This window comes from Phacochoerus africanus, chromosome 2, assembly GCF_016906955.1.
Source record: "Phacochoerus africanus isolate WHEZ1 chromosome 2, ROS_Pafr_v1, whole genome shotgun sequence".
Taxonomy (NCBI): Eukaryota; Metazoa; Chordata; class Mammalia; order Artiodactyla; family Suidae; genus Phacochoerus; species Phacochoerus africanus.
The window spans coordinates 34015183-34042568 of record NC_062545.1 but is presented as its reverse complement, the minus strand read 5'-3'; the positions used below and the strand labels follow the sequence as shown (position 1 = coordinate 34042568).

Here is a 27386-nt window from a genome sequence, read left to right as displayed (position 1 = left end):
ATATGACCCAGCAATCCCACTCTTGGGCATGTATCCAGACAGAACTCTCCTTGAAAAAGACACATGGACCCTCATGTTCATTGCAGCACTATTCACAATAGCCAAGACATGGAAACAACCCAAATATCCATTGACAGATGATTGGATTAGGAAGATGTGGTATATATACACAATGGAATACTACTCAACCATAAAAAGAATGAAATAATGCCATTTGCAGCAACATGGGTGGAACTAGAGACTCTCATACTGAGTGAAGTAAGTCGGAAAGAGAAAGACAAATACCATTTGATATCACTTATATCTGGAATCTAATATTTGGCACAAATGAACTTTTCCACAGAAGAGAAAATCATAGACATGGAGAACAGACTTCTGGTTGCCAAGGGGGAGGGGGAGGGAGTGAGATGGATTGGGAATTTGGGATTAATAGATGCAAACTATTGCCTTTGGAATGAATAAGCAATGAGATCCTGCTGTATAGCACTGGGAGCTATATCTGGTCACTTATGATGGAGCATGATAATGTGAGAAAAAAGAATGTATACATGTATGTGTAACTGGGTCACCTTGCTCTACAGTAGAAAGTTGATAGTACACTATAAACCAGTTATAATGAAAAAAAATATCATTATAAAATGAAAAAAATGGCATCAGTGACAATCATTAACATAAACTATGCTATAGTAATTATTGGACAGTGACAACCAAGAAAAAAAGCCAGTAATGAAAAATAATAAAAACAACTGGCTATGCAAACATGTGCCAACATGTACTCATTTGTACTTTAATATTATCACTTTTGAAGACAACCCATATGTCCAGTTTCTTCTGAAGGGAAATACCTGAGAAAGGTAGCAGATGACTTTGTAGTCTAATATCGCCAACTGTCCCAACATGGTGGCAGGGATGCTAGAGGAACTTGTGTATCTGGAGATCCGCTCAGGCCAAGATGAGATATAAAAGCAAACTTGTCCTGAACAATAAATCTGAACTAGCCAGAAAGCCCAATTCAATTGAATTCAAATATTAGTATTATAGTGAATCAATCCTAATCACATTTTTTTTTTTAGATCGGTAGGTATATATGCCCTCCCAAACAGGCTTGGCTAGCATTTTAAACTAATACCAACTTTTTTTATATTTATTGAATAAAATATATTACATGTCATGTGTCAGGCATGATAAGTCCTTAAAATTACTGAATCATAACTGACTTTACTCATAAAATATTTGCCAACCATAAAATACACGTCTCGTCAGTTTAAGATTCTGCATATGCTTTCGATGTTTTGAGTCTCTTTATTTTCTCCTCTTAACCTCTTTTGCTTTTTGGTTTGTGTCTGCATGCTTGTGAAGATACTTTGGAATAGAAAACACCTGCTGTTACTGAGACATTTCTAGAGGAATGGGCCACCACTACCCACGGTTGTAAGGGGGGTATCAGATGCCCAGCCTTTGCTTTTTTCATCTTTCCCAACCTTATTCCTGACCATCCCTCAGGATGTCCATAGCTTCTCCCCATAAGAGCAGACATTCTTTCCTAAGAGTGAATTTAAGTTACATGACCCCATGCATATTTCTTCTTAAACTTCCTTGAATTTAATTCATTTCTCTTCTGCTTGTGGGATATCAGCAGTCACAAGTAGGAGTAACATTTGAGTAGCACAGGGATTCTTCCTATGGCCTCTGACATTCTGTCACACAGTTACAATGATGGAGCATTAAATGGCTCTGCAAAATTCTTTACCACTCTCCACTTGTGCATATATGTTTAAACAAGGAAACATAATGGATAGATCAAACTCATTAGTGACAGGAATGGACAAAGCCACACAAAAGGAGATTTCCACTGGCTACTATATATATTTATAAATAGAAGAATTGTGAAACAGTTTTATCTTTCTTTGTGTGAGGGGTGGGAGTTTGTATTTCCAAATTAAAAAAATAATTGAAAAAATCCACAAATTAAAGATAAGGGTCTTAACCATAAAACCTTGTATAAATATTGTGTTTTGGCATATGAAAATTTCATTTTCCAAGTTGAAGGGTGTTCTAATCACCTTAATATTCAGAAAAATCCTGTAATATGACAAATTCTTCTATAAAATGAATAATTGCCTTCTAATTCATTTGAATTTAATTTGGAATTTTGCCAATCTGACTTAATCCGAGGCAAGTTATAGCTCTGAAGTGCAACATATATGTATTCCATTGCTAAGCCTGCGTTAACGACAGCTTCTATCATGTCTTCAACATTCTGTGAAATAGCAAACTGCTGATGACAGAGTAAAAATGACTCTGTGAGTAGGTACTCTCCATGTCCTCTGAGGCTGCAGATGGACTTGCAGGCCCAGGACCTTTGAACAGCAGTCAGGGCTATAGGCAGAGGGTCCTCAAACAGGGAGTGTGAAAAGGGCTGCTCCTCAAGCAGCGATGTTTACCTGTATTAGCTAGCAGTTATAAGTACTGTCTGCGATGCTAGTTCCAAATAATGTGAGAGTAGATTTTGCATTCCACTGTATTTCCTTCTAGTTATACTGGTAGCAGAAATCTTGACTACGTCTTGCTCTCTCTCTATATATATATATATTTGGTCTTTTTGCCATTTCTTGCCGCTCCCATGGCATATGGAGGTTCCCAGGCTAGTGGTCTAATCTGAGCTGTAGCCACCAGCCTATACCAGAGCCACAGCAACTCGGGATCCGAGCCACGTCTGCAACCTACACCACAGCTCTTGGCAACGCCAGATCCTTAACCCACTGAGCAAGGCCAGTGATTGAACCCGCAACCTCATGGTTCCTAGTCGGATTTGTTAACCACTGCGCCACGACGGGAAATCCATTGCAATATATTTTTACAACAGGATTTTTAAGAATTCTTGTACATTGTCCTAAAGATATAAAACTGTTTATAATGCCTCGTGATTTGTATTTGTGACGATAAGATCCCTAGAATAAATCTGAAAACTCTCCATTAATATGGAAAGAATACTATACCCTAAATCAAAAGCCAACAGACTGAGGTAGCTATTTGCAACCAACAAGACAAAGAGATAATATCCTTGCTATTGTTGACTGAAAAAAATGTACAATTAAAAAGTTGAGAGTTATGTTTTATGTGGTGGACAAAACTGAGGACTTAAGGCTGGGACACAGCATCTCAGATACTTCTGAGGGACTGCTCTGAAGAGGCAAGGGGGGAGCCATGATATGTAGAAGTTTTTGCAAGGAAAGACTAAGTAGTTTTAAAGACCTGGTAATCAAAGCAAACCAGATAGCTCAAGTTAAGACTGGGTAGTTTAAAAGACCTGGTAATTAAAGAAAATCAGATAGCTCAAGTTAAAATTTAGCACTTTTCTATATATGGGAAGATGCAAGAGTCTGAGCTCCCTGAAATCATTCTTTGGTATGTACTTCAGCCATATGGGCCCGTGTTCTCTCATCCTGAGTCTCCTCAGGGTTCATCATGGAGGAATGGGAAGGGGGTGAGTGCAGCGGTGGATATTACTTCTATCCTGAGTTCTCTCAGGGCTCACCATAGAGCAGCTGTTATATGATGGCTTGATGGCTGCAGCATCTTTTGTTTACTGCTATGGCAGGCAATATTTTTCATTCATGCTATATTGGATCTTCCATAGCAATAAGAAAAAAAAAATTTAAAACCTGTTGCAAATGAGCCAAGATCAAAACAAGCATTTCTCAGAAAATAGTATGACTTGTGACCATATAAAAAGGTATCACACTCATTTATGATTAAGGTAGTATCAATTAAAACAGTGAAAATGCTTTTTTTAGAACTTACTAAGGCATTCATTCATTCACTCAACAATGTTGCTTACTATGACCAGAACTGAATTGAAAGGTTGATGATATACAGTGTCAGTGAGGCTGTGGGGGAACAGTTTTTTATCATATCTGTTGGAGGGGAGGTAATTGGCATAGCATTTTGGGGTTGAAATTTTTCAAGTTGGTTAAAATTTCCCATGCCTCTTGACTAGAAATTTTACTGGCAGGAATTTACTCCATAGATGTACTCAGATAGCTGTATGGGAACTATTATGATTCGTGTCCTTGGTACCCAGGTGCTAATACTACTGTTACTGATATTTATGGGGTAGACTATGTTCCATTTCCAGGTGTTGTGCTAGACAATTCACATTCTCACAACCACCCAGGATTTAAGTACTAAAATGACACCAGGTCTTGAATTTTCTTCTCAAAGTAACTCAGCTAGCGAAAGGGATGCAGTGCAACATCAGAACGCCCCCTCCTACCCCTACCTCCATCATCCTCCTGGTGTCTACTCCATGTTATTTATAGAGGAGCCATCTGTAAACAGTGTAACTGCCCATTAATAGGGACCTGATAAAAAAAATAGGGACCTGATAAACACCTCCTTCCATCCAAGAAGTACCCAATGTAGTCTTAGGAGACACATTGTAGTAATAGAGAAAGAGCTATGCTAATTACTGTTAGTAAAAAGAAATAGTTTAAACAGTATATAAATGTCCCCCCTTGCAGAATGTAAAAAAGAAGATTGAGCTGTGTACAGGCACACACCTGTGCTCATGCAGGCACATACATATGTATGTGGAAATCAAGGCAAGGATACCTAAGAAACTCAACATCTGAGGGAGGACACTGCATTATATATCTTTTCCCTAGTTCCCATTCTAAAATGAATTCTACCCATTTTTCAAGATCTTACCCGGTTCTTTCTGAGGATGTGATGCTTCACTTCTCTGAACTCCTCTATTGCGATGTGAGAAAAGAACAAAAGGAGGAGACAGGGGGCTAGGAAAACAAAGAGGATGAAGAATAGAGGAAGTGCAGAAATAAAAATCAATTGAAAACTTATTTATACGGCATTATGTGAATGATTTTACATGCATTTTCTCACTCCATGCCTTTAAATATGCCAGTCTGGTAATTACTATTGACCACTCCATGTTTCATATGGAAACGGAGCTTTAGTGAAATTAAGGAGATCTTTACTTCTCATGACTACCAAGTCGTGAAGAGGACACCCAAATCCAAGCCTGGCACAAAACAGTGTGATCCCACCTGCTGAGCAAATCAGCTCTCATTTGTCCCAATTACTTGGCACTTATTATGCATCTTTTCGCTCTCATGAGGTAACCTGAAAGGGTTATGGTAGTGGTTAGCCCTGCAGCCTCTGGAGCTTGACCTCAGAGTTTAGCTTAAGATATTGATTTGGTTAGCTTTTGCAAGTTACTGTACTTCTCTTTGCCTCAGTTTCCTAATATATGAAAAGGCATTAATATAGTCCTTAGGTCGTAAATCTGTTTGAGAATTAAAATCAGTGGTAATATAAAACACTTAGAATGTGGCATATAAGACACAACCCTTAGTTTTAGTTATGGTCAATAGTAAAAGAAAGGAATAATATTTGACTCTTAAACAACATGGGTTTGAACTGTGAGTGTCCACTCATAGGCAGAGGTCTTGTATCAAGTGCAGGCAACAGTGCTACACAGTCTGCAGGTGGTTAAATTGGGGGATGAGAAGCCAAGGATAGAGAGGGCTGACTTCAAACTTACACTCTGATTTTCCACTACACAATGGATTGGCGCTGTGTCATTCAAGGGCCAAATGTATACACCAACCATCCTTTTTTTTTTTTTTTTTTTAACCCATGGGATCTAACACAGAGATTCACATATAATAATTACTCATTACAGATTACTTGGATGTTAATCATACAGTACCATACTTCAGTAATCTATCATAATAGGAAATTAATTATAAGTTAAATTATATGAAATAGTTTTATAAGATAAAATCAGTCAAATTTTGGCAATTTCATGGGATTCAGCTTAATTTATATGTTTTAATTATTTCAAGTTTCATTAAAATGTGTGATTTTATTAATATATCTAATAACTCCAAATACTATTTTCTAGATTCTTTTATACTGATTTTGTACTCACACACAATGTAATATAATTTTCCATGTGGTATAAAAATCTCTTATAAAACAGAAAATGATTTTTAAATATCTGAAATCTGAAATTAATGTTTGTTTATTTATTTTTCCTTAATGCAGCCTGCAATTGTCATGGGAAAGCCGAAGAATGCTATTATGATGAAAATGTTGCCAGAAGAAATCTGAGTTTAAATATACGTGGAAAGTACATTGGAGGGGGTGTGTGCATTAATTGTACACGAAACACTGATGGTATAAACTGCGAGACATGCATTGATGGTTTCTTCAGACCCAAAGGGGTAAAATATGCTTTTTATTTCATGAAGTGTTATCTTGGTTTTTTCAGATAGAGATGGATTATGGGGGGAAATAATTTTGATAGCTTCTCTAAATAATTGGACTTCAAATTCTCAAAGGTGACTAGACATAGTTCATGATAATAACTGATATAAATCCTTGAGGGTGTAATATAAAACATTTCCATCTCCCCAGAAAGTTCAGTTGTGCCTTATTACAATCCATTCCCACCACCATGCATACTCTCTTCTGATTTTTAGAGCATAAATTAGTTTTGCCGCTTAATGAATTTCCAAAAAATGAAATCCTAAAGTATGTAAAATGTTTGGTCTTCCTTTCACTCAGTATACTCTGTTAAGGTTTATCCATGTCATGCACAGTAATAGTTCTTTTTTTAAAAATAAAATTGTTAAGGAGTAGTCCTTTGCATAAATGTATATCAATTTTTAATTCTTTCTTCTGTTGGTGGATATTTAGGCTAGTTCCAGTTTTTGGATAGCTCCTACCAAAATTATGTCTTTTTGTAGTTATGGTTTATTAACCTTGTATAAATATCAAGGAGTAGAATACTTATTTCATAGGGCAGGTGTACGTTTGACCTTATAAGAGACTGCCAACTTCTTGTCAAGTTAGTAATATGTTTGACATGTTGACCAAAAATGTATGTTAGTTCTATTTCTCCCATATCATGTCTGATATTTGGTGTTGACTATCTTTTTGAATTAGTCATTCTAGTGGATATGGGTGTAGTGGGTGTGGCAGGTGGGTACTAGGCAATCACTAAGTTATTCCCATCAGTGCTATAAAAGGCCTTCTATTGTGAATTTAGAGGATCTCACGGATTTGGTTTTTATTTTAAGTACTTATTGGCTATTCTTATATCTTCTCTTCAGAAGAGTTTCTGCAAGTCAAAAAATTGTTCTTTTTTATTCTAGAAGCAGTATAATTTTATTTTTCTAAGTTTTTTTCTATCGTAGTTGATTTACAGTGTTCTGTCAACTTATGCTGTACAGCAAAGTGACCCAGTCAAACATATATATATTCTTTTTCTCACATTATCCTCCATCATATTGCATCATGAGTGACTAGATATAGTTCCCTTTGCTGTACAGCAGGATCTCATTGCTTATCTACTCCAAATGCAATAGTTTGCATCTACTAACCCCAAACTCCCAGTCCCTCCCAGTCCCTTCCCCTCCCCCTTGGCAACTACAGGTTTGTTCTCCAAGTCCATGAGTTTGTTTTTTTTCTGTAGATAGGTTCGTTTGTGCTATATATTAGATTCCAGATATAAGTGATACCATATAGTGTTTGTCTTTCTCTTTCTTTTTTAAAATTTTTTTATTTTTATTTTTGCTTTTTAGGGCTGCCCCTGTGGCATATGGAAGTTCCCAGGCTAGGGGTAGAATTGGAGCTGTAGCTGCCTGCCTATACCACAGCCACAGCAATGCAGGTTCTGGGCTGTGTCTGAAACCTGCACCACAGTTCAAGGCAACACCATTTGCAAGGTGCTGAGCCATGAAGGGAACTCTCTTTCTGACTCACTTCACTTAGTATGAGAATCTCACTTTTAGGGAGCTGGGCCCATCTCAAGAAAATATTTGTGTGGGGTGTGAAATAATGATTGATATCTACATGGTTCACTGTAGTTCCAGCACTATTTTTTGGAAAATACTTTTTTTCTCCTTTAAATTGTTTTGAGGCATTTTTTAAATATTAAATCAGTTGATCATTTGGGTCAATTTCTGGAGCCCAGTTCTGTTCCAGGTATTTATTTGTCAATCCTTGTCCTAATGGCACACTATCTAGATTACTTTAGCTTTAATAAAATTAGAATTCAGAAACTGCACTGATTTTAGTCTTCCTTTTGAAGCTTGTTCTTCACACTTCCATGCAAGCTTTAGAATTAACTTGTCAGTGACAGAAATATTAGCTGGGATTGTGGTATGGAATCTAAAAGCAAATATGGGGAGAACTAACTTTAACAATATTGAGTCTTCCAATCAATGAATATAGTGTGTCTCAACTTATTTTTATCTTACTGAATTATTCACAATGGTGTTTTCATTGTAGAGATCTTGTATGTCTTTTGTTAAATTTAATCCTCAGTATATTGTATTTGTAGCATTGTAAAAATGACTTTTTAAATCATTTAATATTATTGGAAAGATTTTTAAATATTAATGCTGTGTCTCATTCTATGCTAAGTTCATTTATTAGTTCTAGTAGTTCTAAACTAGGTTGTTTAGAAGTATATACATAAACAGTCATGTTGCTTGTATATAAATTTAAGTTTATTCCTTCCTTTGCAATCTTTATGCCAATATTAACCAAAAATGATGAGAACAAACATTTCTGCTTTATTCTCAGTTTTAAAGGAAAACAATATTTTGCCACCAACTTTGATATGACCTGCAGGCTTTTCACAGTTGCCTGTTACCAGAGTCAGTGGGTTCTACTCCAATGTTTCTGAGAGTTTTTATCATGTAGCTGTATTGAATTTTGTCAAATGCTTAAGGATTTTCTTCTTTATTCTGTTAATATAGTCAATTTTCACTGATTTTTTTTAATATTAAACCAACTTCAAATTTGTGGGATAACCCCCACTTCATTATGAAGTATTATTTATATATTGGATAATTCAATTGGCTAATATTTAAGAATTTTTATATCTTCTCCTAAAGGATATTGATATGTAATTTTATTTTTTTTAATGTTTGAGATCAGCTTTTTGTATTGGGGTATACTGGCCTCAAAAAAAATTAGTTTAAAAATGCGTCCTCTTCTGTTTTCTGAAGTAATTTGTCTAGGATTGGAATTGCTTTTTAATTAAAATATAGTCAATTTACAATATTATATTAGAGGTGTACAGCATATGATTCATTATCTTTGCAGATTATATTCTTATATGAATTATTATAAGATAATAGCTATAATTCCCTGTGCTATACATTATTATAGCTTTGTTACTTATCCAGAATTCCATAGTAAGACTATCTGGGCATTTAATGTTCTTTGTGGGAAAAAGACTTTGATAATACATTCAGTTTTGTACTTAGAGCTGGGTAGGTTTTATTTTTTCTTGTGTTAGTTTTGATATATTGCATTTTTCAAAGAGTTTGTTCTTTACATCTAAGTTATCAAATTAATTGGCATGAAGATTTTTTTATGTTCTCTTGTTACCCCTTTGAAGTGTATAGCATTTATCCTGATATTTTCTCTTTAATTCCTGAATTTGTTAATTTATATATTTTTCTCTTTTTTATTAATCATTCATGCTAGGAGTTTATTAATCTTCTTCATGTTTCAAACAAACTTTTGCATTTTATTTTTTTCTGTATTTATTGATTTATGCTCTTATGTTTGTTATATTATTTCTTTAACCTGTTTTTGGTTTAAGTTTCTTATTCTTAGATGATTGATTTTAAACCTTTCTTTTTTCCTAATATAAGCAGTTAAATATAAATTTCCCCTTAATAAGAACTTTAGATTGTTCCCATGAGTTCAGAAATGCTTTATGTACATTATCATTTATTTAAAATATTTTTATTTATCTTGTAATTTGTTCTCTGTTGTTTAATTTCCAAATATTTGGGCTTTATTAAATATTATATTTTTGGAGTTCCCATTGTGGCTCATGTAACAAACATGACTAGTATCCATGAGGATGCCGGTTCAATTCCCCGGCCTCGCTCAGTGGGTTAACCATCCAGCTTGCCATGAGCTTTGGTGTAGGTCGCAGAGGTGGCTTGAATCCCACCATCACTGTGGCTGTTGTGTAGGCCAGCAGCTGCAGCCTGATTTGACCCTTAGCCTGGAAACCTCCATTGCAGCGGATGCAGCCCTAAAAAATATATATATTTTTTTTTAATTGAGTTCTACACATAGTATCTTTGGTCTGATGCCAAATTTCAGGTTTTGGGGGGATTTATTTTCTGGCTCAGTCAATGGTTTCTCTTGGTAAACCAGCATATGCACTTCAGGAGAATATTTGTCCTGAAGTTGTCAATTGCTATACAGGTGGATTTGTCCAATCTATCATTGTGGAGACTTATCTTTCATTTTTGTCTGTATTTCCTCACGTGCTTTGAAGAACTGTGTTTGGGTACATACACATTTAGAATTTTTGTGTCTTTATATGTTTTATAACTTGACATCTTCTTGGTTACTGAGCTTCTAATAACTTTAAATTGAGATTTTTATATCACATTTGGAAATTTTAAGCCATTATTTCTTAATACTTTTTTTGAACCTACTCTCTCTTCTCCACTGGAGTTTCCTGACTTATGTACAATTAAGGGATCAGTTAAGAATTAAAGGGTGTTAATATGCAGATTTTGTTGTTACCTTTATATGAACATAGATCTAATCTATGTATATTTTTCTTTCAAATTTTAACTCCTTATAATTTCTGCCTCCTTTTGATTATTCTCTCATCTTCAGATATTTGATTTTAATATTTTGTTCCAAATTCATAATTGTTATTTGAGGGTGTGTTGAACCCATACAAGAGACTCTGCCATCATCCTCCTGGAAACTCAATCAAGTTTTTATTACAAGTTATTAAGTGAATCTGAGCCTAGATTTTGGTATCTTAACACATAAAATACTTATGCTATATTGTGTATTAAAAAATTGAAATATTTCAAGTACTTAATATTCTGGTAGAAGTCCATGAAGATACAGAAAGAAAAGTTTTGTGCACTGCACATTTTATAGCTAAGTAATGTATCTCTATGATATCCTTAAAATTACTGCCTTAAATTCTAATTTTAAATGTATCTGCTAAATACATATATTTAACAGTTAAATATATACATATATATATGTATATAATATATATAGCAGTGTTTACTTTTAAGACTAATTGGTAATATTATTTTAATAAGGATATTTAATAGATATATTTATAGAATCTCATATGTTAGAAGGCTTCCTGATCAGCAGTGTGATTCAGGGAAATTTTCCCAGTCACCACAAAGAAGGATAACAAATTAAGAGTCTTTGGTTTACTTAAATTTATCATTGGAATCATACATCATATTTATTTATAAGAGCTAAGAATTTATCCTGAAGAAACCTATTGCTGTATACCCATGGACAGGTGTTTTGGTTTTTTTGTTTGTTTTTATTTTTTTATGTCTTGGTGGTTTCCTCTATATTAGAAAGCCCTTCTCTCAACTCCATTATCAAATTTCTACTCAGACATTCAAGCTCTAGTTTAAATGTCACTTTTTCTGTGAAACATTGGTTGACTTCATTGTGTTATGACTCCCTCCTCTTTTGCCCCTTAATGCTCTGCTTGTGTCTATTTCATCTCTTGGCACATTCTATCTAATCAATATCTTTCAAATCTGTTGTTCCTGTAGGTTTCTTTAAGGCAGAAATAAGACCTTACCTATCTGTGCTTTTTGCAGTCCGTATTTCATAATAGGAAGTGAATGAATGGATCTTAAACAAATGATGATTTTGAAATCGATCTGTGGATATAATTGACTGATATTCTGTCAGATGTAAATGTTTCGCTACTTATGACACTTTGATTTATATTAGCAAAGAAATCTTCATTTATAAATTAAAGTTATATATATATACATAAAAACTATTTAAGGGAAAAATTATATATACATTTATATTCATATATATTCAGCAGTATTTCAGAATTTCCTAGGCAAATAATTTAGTGGGGTTTTTTTGTTGTTGTTGTCATTGTTATCCTACTGCATTTGGAAAATAAATGTAGATAATATGGTACATTAACTCAGCCTAGGTTTTTTTTAATAAAACTACTCCAACATTAAAAGCTCTTGGTTGTATTGAGTATTTAATATATGTGAAGAATCTTATGAGATATTTTATATGTTATTTCTCTTAATGTAATAACATCACTATAGTTGCTATTATTATCCTCATATTACCAGGAGGTAAATAAATTGCAGGAGGCCATATAGTCAGTAAGTGGCCACAGTGGGATATGAATTCAAGGCTTCCTGGTTATAGAGCCTACATTGTTTCTCCCCAGATTATGCTGCCTCCTCAGAAAATTAAAATTTTTAACATAAATATCTAATATTATCTTTTCTCAAGCAGCACATATAAATTTCTATTTAATTAGTCATGTAATCAATGTGAAAGTTTTAAAAAAATAAATTTTGGGAAAAATTACTAATTTTGAAGTATGTTGTAATAAAACAAAATATTAAGAAGGATTTTATTATTGAATATATATTTCTGTAATATTCTATCATTATATAAGCAAACATTGTTATTTTGGTTTGTTATGATAACAATACTGTGATTATAAAGGAAAGAGATGCACATTGAAATGCGTAGGTATTAAATGACTCTTTATTTGGGATTTTCTTTAAAAACTTAAGCAAAGAATCAAATGTCATGAAACTTATATGATAGGATCTTGATAATTGTTGAATCTGAACAAACAGGAGTTTATTATACTATCCTCTTAACTTCTGTGCACCCACTTTGGAGTAATGGATTTTAGAAACTGCAAACATATATTAAAGAAAATGTCTTATTTTCTCAATATAGCATTACTATATGTTCTTAAAATTATCTTTAAAGGCTTGCTAAATTGAAAAATATTAGTGTTTCTATTACACTTGATTAAAAGCACTTTGATATTTTTGTTAGGTGTCTCCAAATTATCCAAGACCATGCCAGCCATGCCACTGTGATCCAGTTGGTTCCTTAAATGAAGTGTGTGTCAAGGATGAAAAACGTGCTCGACGAGGTGAGAGCTGTAGTAGAGGGCCTTTGCTCTGATGGAAGGATAGCAAAAGAAAGCTACGTGTGATTATCTTCAGGAGAACGTGTTGCAGTCCATTTCATTCATGTAACGAATTTATTCTTTTACCTATCAATGTCCCCTATAGGAAGCAGTTTTTAATTTATCTCAAAAATTATTTTCATGTTTATACCTTAAAATCAAGAAGAATTAAATCATTGGTTTTGCATTAATTATACATATATACATATTTACATAGCTATGTACATATATATGTATATATACACATTCTAGGCAATTATAAGTCTGTTGTGTATGTAGTCTTTTGATGTCTTATTATTTGTTAGTTTGCTTTGTATCTTTTATGGTTTCTAGGGTGAAATGACAGTGTCATTAAGGGATGTGTGTGCTATGATGAGGAGAGTGAAAAGAGGAAATCAGAAACTGAGATGTTCTCAGTAATACAGAAAGCAAGAAGTATACATAAAGAACTATAAAGCGCAGTAGTCATGAGTTACTGAAGGGAAAGAGGCTGACATTAAGTTAAAAATTTCTTCAAGGATTGAAATTCCTGATGATCTCCAAATGTTAAGGAAACAAATGCCAAAATAATTCCTTGATATAAAATGTCTAGGAGCTTCTTCCAGGGAAGTTGCTTACCAAAGTCAAGTAGAAAAGTCCATGGAATGTATCTAGAACTCTGTTTATATTTCTAAGAGTAAATTATGAAATAAATCATGACTAATATATAGGCCTTTTCCCCCAAAGACCTTCAGGTTAAAACACTGGCAATGTTTCTTTGGCACAGTTTAGCTTACTTGCTTTCTTTACCAAATTGTAGGGTTATCTGTTTAAGCCTTACAGTCTTAAATCTTAGAAAATTAAAAAATAATTATTTTATACTCAAATGGTGAATTATTGATGTCATTTTTCATTTTATGGTCCCTTTTTTTTGATGGTAACAACTAAATTTCATTACTTCAATGTAATTTAATTTTCTCCCTTGAGCCTAAAATGACAAAAAGAGAAAAAGGTAGAAAAATAAGTATACAATGCAGCATTGGTGACTAAGTATAGATACAGTTACTGATATATGTGTGAACTTTACATGATAAATTTTTCCCCATATCTGTTGAAAGTTTCTCTGAAATCTGGTTTTAGCTCCAAAATAATAGTACTCACTTTTGAATAGATATTAAGATGCATCGCAAGTTTTCTGTATTGGAACCACTGTTTCACTGATCTTTGTATATAAATGTTTTTCAATTATTTTTTTCCTCTGTGCTCTAAATTCTTTTTTTAAACTGAAATATAGTTTATGTACAATAGTATATAAGTTGTACAATATAGTTATTTTTTAATTATTATGCAATCAACATATAGTAAAATTTTAACAGTAGAGAGGGAATAAAGTAACTGGAAAATAGTGTCCTCTTCAACATATTCACACCTAGTCTTATTTCCAAATTTAATCGCATTGAGCCTTTTCTCCTATTATTTTAGAAGAACTTATCTTCCAAACAACATCTAAATAAATATTCTTAGTATTTTTCATCACCATTATATATTACCTGTTTACTTTCCATCTTAGAAGACAAATATTTCCTTCATATCACCTCCTTCCCTCTCTCTACTGTTCATACATTTTCATTATTTATTTCTTCTGTGGTATTTTTATCATGTTAAATAAAAAGTTTAAATCCCTGTTTTTTGATTTAGTAAATGTAGACTCCATCCCTTAAGATCATACAGCACAAGCTGAGAAAAAGACCACCTGTACATGCTCCCCTGATCTTGCAACCCACTTAACAAGGTCAATTTCACCTGTACTTTTCCAAAAGTTGTACACGTGTTGTTGGTTCCAGGCCAATAATTAATTCTTCTAATTTTAAATTTGATGTCATTTTAATGTCTGTAATATTATAATTAGATGGATTTCATTCAATGTAGGATTGGGTTGGAGACCTGAACGCTTATCTGTAATACCTTTTTCTCTTCATATTTAGTCTGAGGGTCTTTTAGGAAATAGTCCAAGATGTAATCTAATGATTTGGATTTCTTAATCAGTGTGAGTAACCAGATAGTGGGAAATGATATTCCAGTATTTCATTGGCATTAACCCAGTTACTAGAGAAATATAAATATTTTGTGTGTGTGAATTTTTTGTTTCCTTAATTTTCTTTTGGTGTAAGATAGTTTGTTTTGTTTTTTTTTTACAAACTAAAAATAGTTTTTAAAAGTAATAGTTCTGCAACAGAAGAAAGGCTGGGGGAAAAATGTAATTGTAATGTATACATGTAAGGATAACCTGACCCCCTTGCTGTCCAGTGGGAAAATAAATAAATAAAAATTAAAATTAAAAAAAATTAGCACAACAAAAGAAAAAAAAAGTAGTAGTTCTAATAGTACATCATATTTGTTATGAACAATTTCTAGATTTTCTTTGTGTCTCATTGAAAAGAATTTTTAATACATAGAATTTTAAAAATGTTATATAATAACCTACAAAAACTCAGAAAATCCTCTAGCTATAATGATGACATAATGCTAAAATTATGATACGTATTAATATTTTTCTATTAGATTTCTTACATGCCTTTCTAATTCTAAAACTCTTATCTACTCCAACATTAGATAAATTGTTTTAGTTTTTTTCATTCTTCTCGTTTTATTGAAATGTAATTAACATTAAACACTGTTTAAGGTGTACAGCAAAATGATTTGACTTTCATTTGTCATGAGATGATTACCACAGTAAGTTAGTGAATATCCATAGTCATATAGATACAAAATTTTAAAAAAAGAAAAACCTTTCCTTCTCATGAGAACTCTTGGGATTTACTTTATCAACCTTCATATGTAACATATAGCAGTGTTAATTATATTTATCATGTTGTACATTACATCCCTAATACTTATTTATCTTATAACTAGAAGTTTGTACCTTTTGATCACTTTCATCTTGACCACCTGATTTCTTCTTATAGTTATTTAATCCATCTTGAATTTCTTTTGGTATATTTTATAAGAAAAGTTTCTGACTGTATTTTATTTCTCTAATAGTCTCTTTTCATTCACTTATATTTAATAGTATTTATTTCTCCAAACATATTAAACAGAGTATTTCCTCCTTTTCCCCAGAGGATATGTTTCAGGATCACAGTGGATGCCCAAAGCTGAAGATGATACTCAACTCTATATATTCTATATTTTTGCCTATAAAAACATGCCTATTATAAAGGATAATTTATAAGTTAGACACAAGAGTAGTAATAACTAATAAAATAGAACAGCTGTAATGTACACTGTAATGAAAGTTATATGAATGTGCTTTAACCCTCACAGAATATATTATTGCACAAATTGAATGTCTTTTTCATCTTAACCAAGTACTTATCATACCCTGTGGTCATAACTTGCAGTTTGTGGTGCAACAGCAAAACCATCACACGTTATTTTTCCTTCTTCACAATTTCATGAATAGAAGATTCGTTCTTACTGTAGATCTTAACGATATTAGCATACAATTTTTTCTTTCTTAAGTTGAAAATGTTCTCCTTTTCCCTTAAAGGAAGCATTTCTCAGCTTCTCTTCAGCATATCTGAATTGCCAGTATCACTACTCTTGTGTTTTGGAGACATTATTAAGTAAAACAGGGGCTACTTGAACACAAGCATGCAATACCTTGACGGTCAACCTGATAACAAAGATGGCTACTAAGTGACTAATGTGATGGAATTTGCTGGACAAAGGGATGATTCACGTACCAGGCAGGATAGAGAGGGATGGTGCAAGATTTCATCACTTTACTCAGAATGGTACTTAATGTAAAACTAATGAATTGTTTATTTCTGGAATTTTCCATTTAATATTTTTTCACTGTGGTTGACCACAGGTTAACTGAAACCATGGACAGCAAAACCACAGATAAGAGGGGACAACTGAATGTTTATTTTATAACTTGCATCTGTTAGTAGTTTTTTCTGCTATTTATTTGATTCTGCAGTTTGATTTTTCTGCTAACTCTTCATCGGGACCTTGTTTTCTTGTGTGTTTCATGATTGTGTGTGTGTGTGTGTGTGCATGTGCACATATGTGTGGGTATGTGTGCACTTATGTGTATTTATTACCCTTTCAGGAGTCTTGAGTTTATATAAAGTTCTCTGAAATGTCCTCCTAACTTGAGTAGTACCTAGAATTTGTCTTTAGTTCCCTAAACCTTGCTCCATGCTGTAGACTAGTTACTCAGTTAATCAGAATTAATTAACTCCAGAAAAGATATGGCTTCAGGACCAGCTTACTACTTTAGAAAGTAATTTTTTTATACTTTCTGATCTCCAAGGGGTTTCTCTGTTTCATACCAGCAAACTATTCTATATATCTCTCTGTAGGCTAACTATCTATCTTTGATTTCATCCTGCATAGTCAAGTGTTCTGAGCAAGGAGGTATTTGGACATTTAGTTCATAATATTTATAGAAACAAACATTAAGAAAGACATTGTTTATTACATGGACTATTTTGGCATTTATTCTCAAGGTCTGGAGATTTTAACATCAGAAATAAATATTAATTTGGGAAAATGCTTCTCCAGCCTTTATTGAAATGATCAGATTTCTTTTCCACTTGACTTATGCATATAAATACATATAAATTCCCACTTGACTTTTACATGTATTAATGTTAAACAGTACAGGCATACCTCAGAGATATTGTAGGTTCAGTTTCAGACCACTGAAAGAAAACAAGTCACACTGATTTTTTGGTTACTCAGTACATATTAAAGTTATGTTTACACTACACTGAAGTCTTTTATGTGTATAGTAAAATAATGTCTCAAATACAATACCTTAATTAAAAAAGTACTTTGTTACAAAAAAATGCTAACTATTTTCTGAGCCTTTACAAGTTGTGATCTTTTCGCTGGTGGAGGATCTTTCCTTGATGTCAGTGGTTGCTGACTGATCAGGGTGGTGGTTGCTGAAGGTTGGGGTGGCTGTGACAATTTCTAAAAATAAGACAAGAGTGAAGTTTGCCATATTGATTGACTCTTCTTTCATAAATGCTTTCTCTGCATAGCATTTTACCCAAAGTAGAACTTCTTTTAAAATTAGAGTCAATCGTCTCAAACCATGTGGCTGTCTTATCAACTAACTTTATGTAATATTTTAAATACATTGTTGTCTCAAAGATCTCAATGATCTTCACTGTATCTTCACCAGGAGTAGAACCCATCTCAAGGAATCATTTTCTTTCTTATTCAGAAGAGGTAACTCCTCATTCATTAAAATTTATCATGAGATTGCAGTAATTCAGTCCCACCTTCAGGCTCCACTTCTAATTTTGTTTCTCTTGCTTTTCTACCACATCTGCAATGACTTTCTTCACTGAAATCTTGAACATGAACCCTTTAAAGTCATCTGTGAGTGTTGAGTATTTTTCCAAACTTCCGTTAATGTTGATATTTTGACCCCTTCCCATGAGTCACAAATGTTCTAAATGGCTTCTAGAATGGTGACTCCTTTCCAAAGGTTTTTAATTGATGTTGCCCAGATCTATCAGCAGAATCACTAGCTGTAGCAGCTACAGCCTTAGGAAATATATATTTTTTTAATAATAAAACTTGAAAGTTGAAATTACTCCTTGATCCATGGGGCTGCCGAATGGATGTGGTGTGGGCAGGTGTGGGAAAAATGTGAATCTCATTGTACATCTCCATCAGAGCCCTTGGGTGACCAGGTGTATTGTCAGTGAGCAACAATGTTTTGAAATGAAACTAGTTTTCTGAGCAGTTATCTCAGCACTTTTAAAATATTCAGTAAACTGTTTTAAACAGATGTACTGTCATCCAGCACATCTATTTATAAAGCACAGATAGAGTAGATTTAGTATAGTTCTTAAGGGCCCTGGGATTTGGGGAATCCTAAATGAACATTGGCTTCAACTTAGTCACCAGCTACATTAACTCCTAGTAAGAGAGTTAGCCTGTCCTTTGAAGATTTGAAACCAGGCATTTGACTTCTCCTCTCTAACTATAAAAGTCCTAGATGGCGTCTTTTCCCAATAGAAGCCCATTTCATCGGCATTTAAAATCTGCTGTTTAATGTTCTCACTCTCATGAATTATCTTAGTTCCATTTTCTGGATAACTTGCTGAAGCTTCTGCATCAGCACTTGATGCTTCACCTGGCACATTTATGTTATAGAAATAGCTTCTTTCCTTAAGCCTCACAAACCATTCCTGCTAGCTTCAAACTTTTCTTCTGCAGCTTCCTCACCTCTCTCAGCCTTTATAGAATTGAAGAGAGTTAGGGCCTAGCTCTGGATTAGGCTTTGGCTTAAGGAAATGTTGTGGCTGGTTTGATCTTCTTTCCAAACCATAAAATATTCTCCATATCAGCAATAAGGCTGTTTCACTTTCTTAATATTTATGTGTTCACTGGAGTAGCACTTTTAATTTCCTTTAAGAACCTTTCCTTTGCCTTCACAACCTGGGTAACTGGCAAGAGAAGATTAGCTTTCAATCTATTTTGGTCTTTGGCATGTCTTTCTTACTAACCTTATTGATTTCTAGCTTTTGATTTAAAGTGAGAGACGGCAACTCTTCCTTTCACTTGAACACTTTCAAGCCACTGTAGTCATTAATTGACCTAATTTCAATATTGTGTTTGAGAGAACAGGGAGGCCTGAGAAGAAGGAGAGAGATGGGAAACGGCCAGTCTGTAAGCAGTCAGAACACACACATTTATAGATTGTTTGCTCTCTTATATTGGTGCAGTTCCTGGTGCCCTCAAGCAATTTCAATAGTAACATCAAAGCTCACTGGTCACAGATTTGTATTGTAACGAATACAATAACAATGAAAAAGTTTGAAATATTGGGAGAATGACCCAAATGTGACACGAAGACACAAGCTCAAGGCAGGGTTGCTGCAAACCTTCTATTTGTAAAAAACAAAATATCTGTGAAGAACAGGAATGAAATAAAATGAGGTAGGACTATATTTATTACTAAAACAAATTATACTAGGACCTCATGGAAGGCCCTTTTAATTTATAGCACTGTAGGGTTCAGTTTGCTATTTATTTTCTTTAAGATTTCTCATCTGGATTCATGGCAAATTATTCCTGGCTCGGATACCTGCCAGCTGTGCTACCTTGGCAAATCACTGAATTTCTCTGTGTCTTAATTTCTTCATCTGTAAATTGGGGGAAACAATTCCCCACTGCATATTGATGTTTTAAATATTAATTTAATTAACATATGTGTAGTGCGTAATGCTAAATATAATGCCTAGCATAAAATAAGTGCTATTTAAATATTAACTAGTATTACGTTTATTTGGGGTTATCTTTGTTAGATTTTGATAATCAAGTTTTCACTAGCTTAATAAACTGAATCAGATAACTCTTCGTTTTTTATATCTTCCGTAAAAGTTTCAAACTTTGAAAACATTGTAAAAATTAACCAGCACTAAAATATCTCTGTGTAATTCTTTGATCATTTGACCTCTTTTGATATCCTTAATTAGCTTTGTCTAAGATTCCTATTTTTGCTTCCTTTATTTTAGCTTTCAAATCTCTTTTCTTTCCTGTGTTCATTTTGTTTTTTATATTTTATAATAATTACATTAAGTTTTAATTTATTTACATTTTTTAAATAATGGAAATATTTAAGCCTAAGTGTTTACTTTTGGCTTCAGTCTTTCTGTGTCCAATGAATACTGCTGAGTTCCTTTCTCACTGCTCTTATATTCTATTCAGAAAATTATTTGATCTACAGTTGAAGTCTTGATTTTCTGCTTAACCCAAGAGCTATTAGGGATAAATATTTATTAACTTTTAGAGTGGCTGAGTTTTGCGCAAAATTCTATCATCATGTTTGATATTCATAATTTAATTCTATTCAATTGTGGCATTTGTTACAAATATAAAATTAGGGGGTTATGTTAAAGACACAAGCCCTAGTTAATTTCTTCTTGAGAAATTGAACATCTTGTGAATTAATGATAAGCTACAATAAATATTTCTGTGCCATATAAGATATAATTCAACATTATTAGCTACTCCAGATTTTTTTTTGTCTTTTCTAGGGCCACACCCGCTGCACCCACAGCATATGTAGGTTCCCAAGCTAGGGGTCTAATCAGAGCTGTAGCCTCTGGCCTACACCACAGCCACAGAAACGCAGCATCCGAGCCACATCTGTGACCTATACCACAGCTCATGGCAACAGCAGATCCTTAACTCACTGAGTGAGGCCAGGGATGGAACCTGCGTCCTCATGGACACTAGTCAGATTTGGTTCCACTGAGTGACAGTGGGAACTCCTACTTCAAATTTTTTTATGTCTTGCTTTTTACTAATTCATCGGTAAATATTTAAAGTAGATAGGTTAATGTCATTTTCAGCCACTGATTTTTGGATAATTTTTCTTTGACTTCCAATGTCTTTTGTTGTCTTATAATGAATGCTTATTTGGAGCATAAATATAATAATTTTAATCATGGTTTTAAGTTGTAACTTTATTGGTATGTATTTTTGTACTTATAATTGGTGCTTATTTGGAGCACAGTTATTTAAATCATGTGTTAAATTGTTACTTTATCAGCGTAAAATGAGAGCTTGTTCTATTGAATCTATTTTAATTGAATTTTACTTTGCCCTCATTAATATTACTACAACTGTTTTTACTCTTCTATATATTTTCCTAATGCATATTTACCACCTTTTATTTTTAATATTTCAGTCATTTTGTGTATCTCTTGTGAATATTACATGCACATATTTTTAATAGAAAATAAGACTAACTCATATGTGGTTAGTATGTATATTTGGCACTCTTTCTGTCCTTATGTTTTCTCACACTAACATTTCCTTGATTTTTTTTTCTCCCCTCCTTTCATTTTTTTCTAGTGGACCTTATTTTACTAATTTATTCTTGTATTTTTCCAGATTTCGAAGGTCAATAACTTGTATTTGATTTTTTTCTATTTTTCTAATCAAAGACAAGAATAACAATTTTCTTTTGCATTTCTTTATTTAAAATGAACAAGCAAATTTAAACTCCTTTTTTATTCCCATTTCTTTTTCTCCCTAAAATATCTAGTCCCTGGAACATCCTTAGTCTTTTTCTTTGTTGTACTTAGTGATGTGGTACTTAGATTATCATTGTTAGGTTGCGTTTTTTACTCCCAAGGCATTTTTCTCATCTTAGGATAGTCTGAGGGGGGCTATGAGTCAATTAGAAAATACTGATATATCTGTCTCATCCTCCATTAGGTCTGGCACCTGGTTCCTGCCATTGCAAACCTGGCTTCAAAGGGGTGAGCTGTGATCGGTGTGCCAGGGGCTACACTGGCTACCCAGACTGCAGACCCTGTAACTGCAGTGGTGCAGGGAGCACAAATGAGGACCCTTGTTTTGGACCCTGTAAATGCAAGGTACATTGTTGTTGTTTTTTTTCCAGCAGTGCCCCACTGTTAAGACCAAGGATCATTTTCAGTGACTTCTCTCTTATGTCTGCTGGCATTAAACAACTGGAACAACTTCTATAAATATCCACTCTATTTTATTGGTGACACTCCTACAAGTATCTTTAGAACCAGGTTCACTGCAACAAAACTCATACCATTTTTCTTAAGACCTACAAATCCACAGACAATCAGTCACTTAAAAGATGTGTTACTTTATAACAAAAACACTTTTCTCCATTACCTATCTGGTCCATTAATTGAATATATATAACACTAAAACTAGCAACCCTTTAAAACTACTCTCCCCTCAGATCTGCTTTAGCTTTGGGTCTCATTCTGAAAATAATTCTGTCAAGAGTTTCATTCTAGATTTTTAAATAATCTTCTGAAGTTTAAAACCAGATACATCTGAAAATACCAGACTTTCTGTTTAATTACCAAAAAATGTGAGAAGCCCACTTGGAACTGACTAAACACTCAATATTTGCTCCCAAGAGCACTTTCAGAAATGCAGCCTTATTTGTTGTACACACGCAGATAATAGCTCATCAGTGAACACCAAGGGATACATACACCTGCAGCTTATACACATAGAGGAAACATAGGGGCAAGCACAGGTCTAAAATAATAAAACGGATTTCCTTTAACTGTAGTAATCAGTTCCAAAACGTTCAGATCAGACAATGTTAGCTGCATTAGCTGAGAGAATAAACACGCCTTGAAAAGGTTAACGTTCCATGCTGATGCAAAAATGAATGTTACTTCCTTTTTTTTTTCTTTGTTCTCAAATGTAGATGGAATCTTGTTAAAAATCTTTATTGATTCATTAGTCATACCGAGGCAGCTATAAATTATATGCTTACAGTTGTTATGTGGGTGTGCTTACGTACACAGACATTAAAACATAAAATAAGTAAATATTAGTGTTGATGTTGGGGGTATATTTATTGGGAAAAGAATGTCTGAAATGTGAAGCTAAAAATATTATGAGTTACATGATAAGTATATGGTATATCAGGGGTAATTTAGGTACCTATCTCAGACCACTGAAACAATAAAACTGTCTATGTAAACAGGTAGAAAGTCCACAGTGTGTGGGAAAGAGTTGTCATGTACTGAAATATAGTAAATTAACTGGATCTTTTATTCTAATAACTGAAATGAAGACTTACATTTGTAGATCAACACTGCAGTAGTCTGTGGGCAATTGCTCTTTAAAGGATACCACCCCTCTTCATCCTTATATGCCCTTAGTGCTCTTCTGTAATATTTATCAGATATATTTCCTGTGGGTGCTTTATTCCTGTTCCAGAACTCCGCAGAAGTATCCATTCTTTATTACTTGTGCAAATAAAGGACAGGCAAAGTCAAACTTAAAATGGAAGAGAAACCTCCTGGGTTTCCAGAATATAGGAAGTCAAAACTGGGGGTGGGGGGAGTGTTTTTATACACATACTATTCATAAAAGCGAGATGCCTAGTATTTGAAAAGAAAGAGTAACAGGCACATGAGGGAGACAGACCCTCTCCATTCAATTTCTTTGATAAATATAGTGAGAAAGGCTAGAGCAGGAAGGTTGTAGCCATTAGCAGAGTTCCAAGGGAAAGTCCTTGAGCCACAGCAGGCTCTCTGCCTGCCTCAGTATTGTACTAAGAGTGGTTATAATTCTAAGAAGACAAATGCCTGCTACAAAGTGACTGGAAGCTCTACATAGACAATTAAAACACAACAAAATGCAGCAATAAAGAAATTATAAAAGAGAATGAAAAGTTAGCATCATTAAAAGTTACCTTTCAACTGTGTGATATTTTAAATGAATGGCTTAAAGTGCTTATAAACTGAATGTTTTAGGGTAAGATATTATTTTAGATAACTATGTAATTTTAAAAATCATGAATTATGATATGACAAAAGCATGATGTGACCTAGGAGTGTTAAAAAATTCAAAATTATTTATTATTACTGACTATTCAAAAAAATTCAAAATATTATTTAACAGGTAAAACTTTATTGAGAATCTAAAATACTAAAAACTTAAATTCAAGTAAAATGATATCCGTATAAGCTTTCATTTACAAAGTGTGTATTAACCAGGAAACATTTACACATTTATTCTTTTACACTGTAATATCTAATTGTTCTCCGTAATTTTCATTAGAAAGAAATATTTTACCTACTGAAGTTTGTGAACCTTCTCAGAAAACATTTTGTCATAAATTTGGGGGCATAAATTGATTTCTGTTGTAAATTGTAAATGACTAACATTCTAGTAAAATGCTGGACTGTGAAAAACAGACACTGCTTTTCCCAATTATGGGAAATGTGTTTGGAAATATACCCCAAAATATTCTGAATAAACAGAGCAAACATTTGTAATCCCGTAGATTCAGCAAAGGAAGGGAATTTCCTAGATGTCAGACAAAGAGGGAAATCTAAGAGAAGCATAAACTCAAGCAAAACTGTAACCATGGCCATAGGTGGGGGGTTAGGAGGCTGGTCTCAGTCCTAAGATGGGGGTTCAAGTCTGGAGTTTTAATGGCTTCTCTAAGCCTTGACATTGGGCTGTGGACCCACTGCAGGAAATTGGAACTGATTTCATTTAAGCCTGAACTCTAAAATGCCTCCTGACAGTGAAATAAAAAAGCACTAGAAAATTTTCACCTGCAACCTGGGAATGGCAACTAGAAAACATTCTCTCTCCTTTGGGGTTCTAGGTGGGTCAAAATTAGTGTACTGTCAAACCCACCAACCTGTGTGCCACATGGAAATGGTGTCAGTTTTATTCTCCTTTTATGTGCTAGAATTCTTCAACAAATCAGGCAAATGGTATTTCTACAGGAAAGAAAGTGTAGCTTTAACTGACAATGAGCTCACCATAAGGCAGTATGTGGCACAAAAGGAAATCAGAAGCCACAAAAGTTAGAATATTGTACACTAAGAACTAGAAAGAATAAAATAGTCTGAAAAAGTTGTATAAATATAAAAATAAATAATCATAATTTTATAATATAAATCATAGAAATGAAATATGTAGAATATATCATCATCGAAATATGATTAAAAATAGAAGAGAGAAATAAGGACTAGGAAAAATACAACACAGTATAGGGCATTCCATTAAAAGAATAAGCATATTTGGAAAACAGTTAATATAATGTACTTCTAGAAATAAAAAATGTATGTGGTCACTGAAATTTAAAATTCAGGAGTTCCCGTCATGGTGCAGCAGAAACAAATCCGACTAGGAACCATGAGGTTGAGGGTTCAATCCCTGGCCTCACTCAGTGGGTCAAGGATCTGGCATTGCCATGAGCTGTGGTGTAGATTGCTGACATGGCTTGGATCTGGCGTTGCTGTGGCTGTGGTGTAGGCCAGCAGCTACAGCTACGCCTAGCCTGGGAACCTCCATATGCTGCAGGTGTGGCCCTAAAAAGAGAAAAAACAAACAACAACAACAAATTCGGTGAATAGTTTAAACACGAGATTAGAATAGAGATTGAGAATCGGAACTACAGACCTGAGAGAATTACAAGTTGTTATAGGAGGGAGGTAAGGAAATAAAAATGTGAGATGCTAAGTGGCATGGCTGATAAAACGATAAAATCTAACATAAGTTTAGTAAGAGTTGCCAAAAAAGAGATGAGATGTATTTGGGGAGAAATGATATTCAGGAAATAATGGAGTAAAGAATTATGAAGAATTAAAGAAAATTATACATCTTCCATTTGAAGAAGATTAAAAAGCCCACCACCAGGGCTTATAGTAGAAACCCTGTCCACCAGCCAAGACAAAGAGAAAAATATTAAAACTAGAAACAAATATCAGATTATTGTGTTTACCAGCAACTGTGCAACTTCATTGAAAAAAAACTGCTCAGTAATATATGTACTGAGAAGAATATTGGACCCAGAAGAGTTCCACTGGATGGCAAAATACAAGCATCAGTCTATATAAAGCAGTAACACACGAGTGATAAGCAATTAAGAACTGTAATAAAAATATTTAGACTAGCAACAAAACAATGTGGTACCTAGCAATAAATGTTCTCAAGTAGAAGTAACTTTTTACAAGATTATTGAAGGTCATAAAATAATATTTAATATGGGGAGATAGCTGCAAGTATCAAGTGCTGGTGAAAATCTGGGAAAATGGAAATGTTCACTGCTGCTGTTATTAGGACGAATGAGTATCACAACTTAGGAGGCTGATGTGTCATTATTTGGCATCATTATAGATGTTAAAAACTTGTCAACCATCAGTTCAGCATCTAGACATTTACTCTAAAGAAATTTGTATAATATGTACAAAGAAGCATATTAAAGGTGTTCAGTATAAACCTACTCATTAGAATGTAAATTAGGAAAAAATCTAAATATCCATAAATAAGAAAAATAAATAATATGTTCATGTAATTCGATACAAGAAACAACTCAAGGGAATAAGTTTTTACATGTAAAAACATTGATAAGTTTGAGGTGAGGTGAAAAAAACAAGTGCCTTTATCATCACTTACATAAAGCTATTAAAATATTCTATGAACATTTATGTATGTGTAATTTTTAAAAATTTAAATGCAGTTGTATTATGTATACTAATTTCAGAAGAGTAGTTAACTCTGAAGAAAAAGAAAGAAATAGGATGGAAAGTGAAGTTAAATTCAAATGTGATTTTAAGTTCTGTTTCTTTAAAATATAACTGAAGCACACATGGAAATATATAATTTTTTGCCTCTAGGTTGTGGCTAATGGATAATTATATTGTAGGTACTTTTCTAGTTATTTAAAATAATTCCAAATTTAGTATTTATCTAATAGAAGAGAAAAAGGATTTCCTGATTTAACAAGAGGTGAATGAAATTTTTAACTTATTACAGTATCAACTGCTATTACCTTAAGGTTTTCTGTTATATCCTTGTTTAGGTA

At 33.5% G+C, this 27386-nt stretch overlaps 1 protein-coding gene across 1 annotated transcript in view; it reads left to right on the top strand.

Moving 5' to 3' along the window:
- Positions 1-27386, top strand: part of LAMA2 (laminin subunit alpha 2) — a 594513-nt gene that overhangs the window by 243395 nt on the left and 323732 nt on the right. The window contains 3 exon segments of the mRNA XM_047758965.1: positions 6070-6248; positions 12898-12997; positions 22271-22431. Coding sequence (XP_047614921.1) covers positions 6070-6248; positions 12898-12997; positions 22271-22431 — 440 coding nt within the window.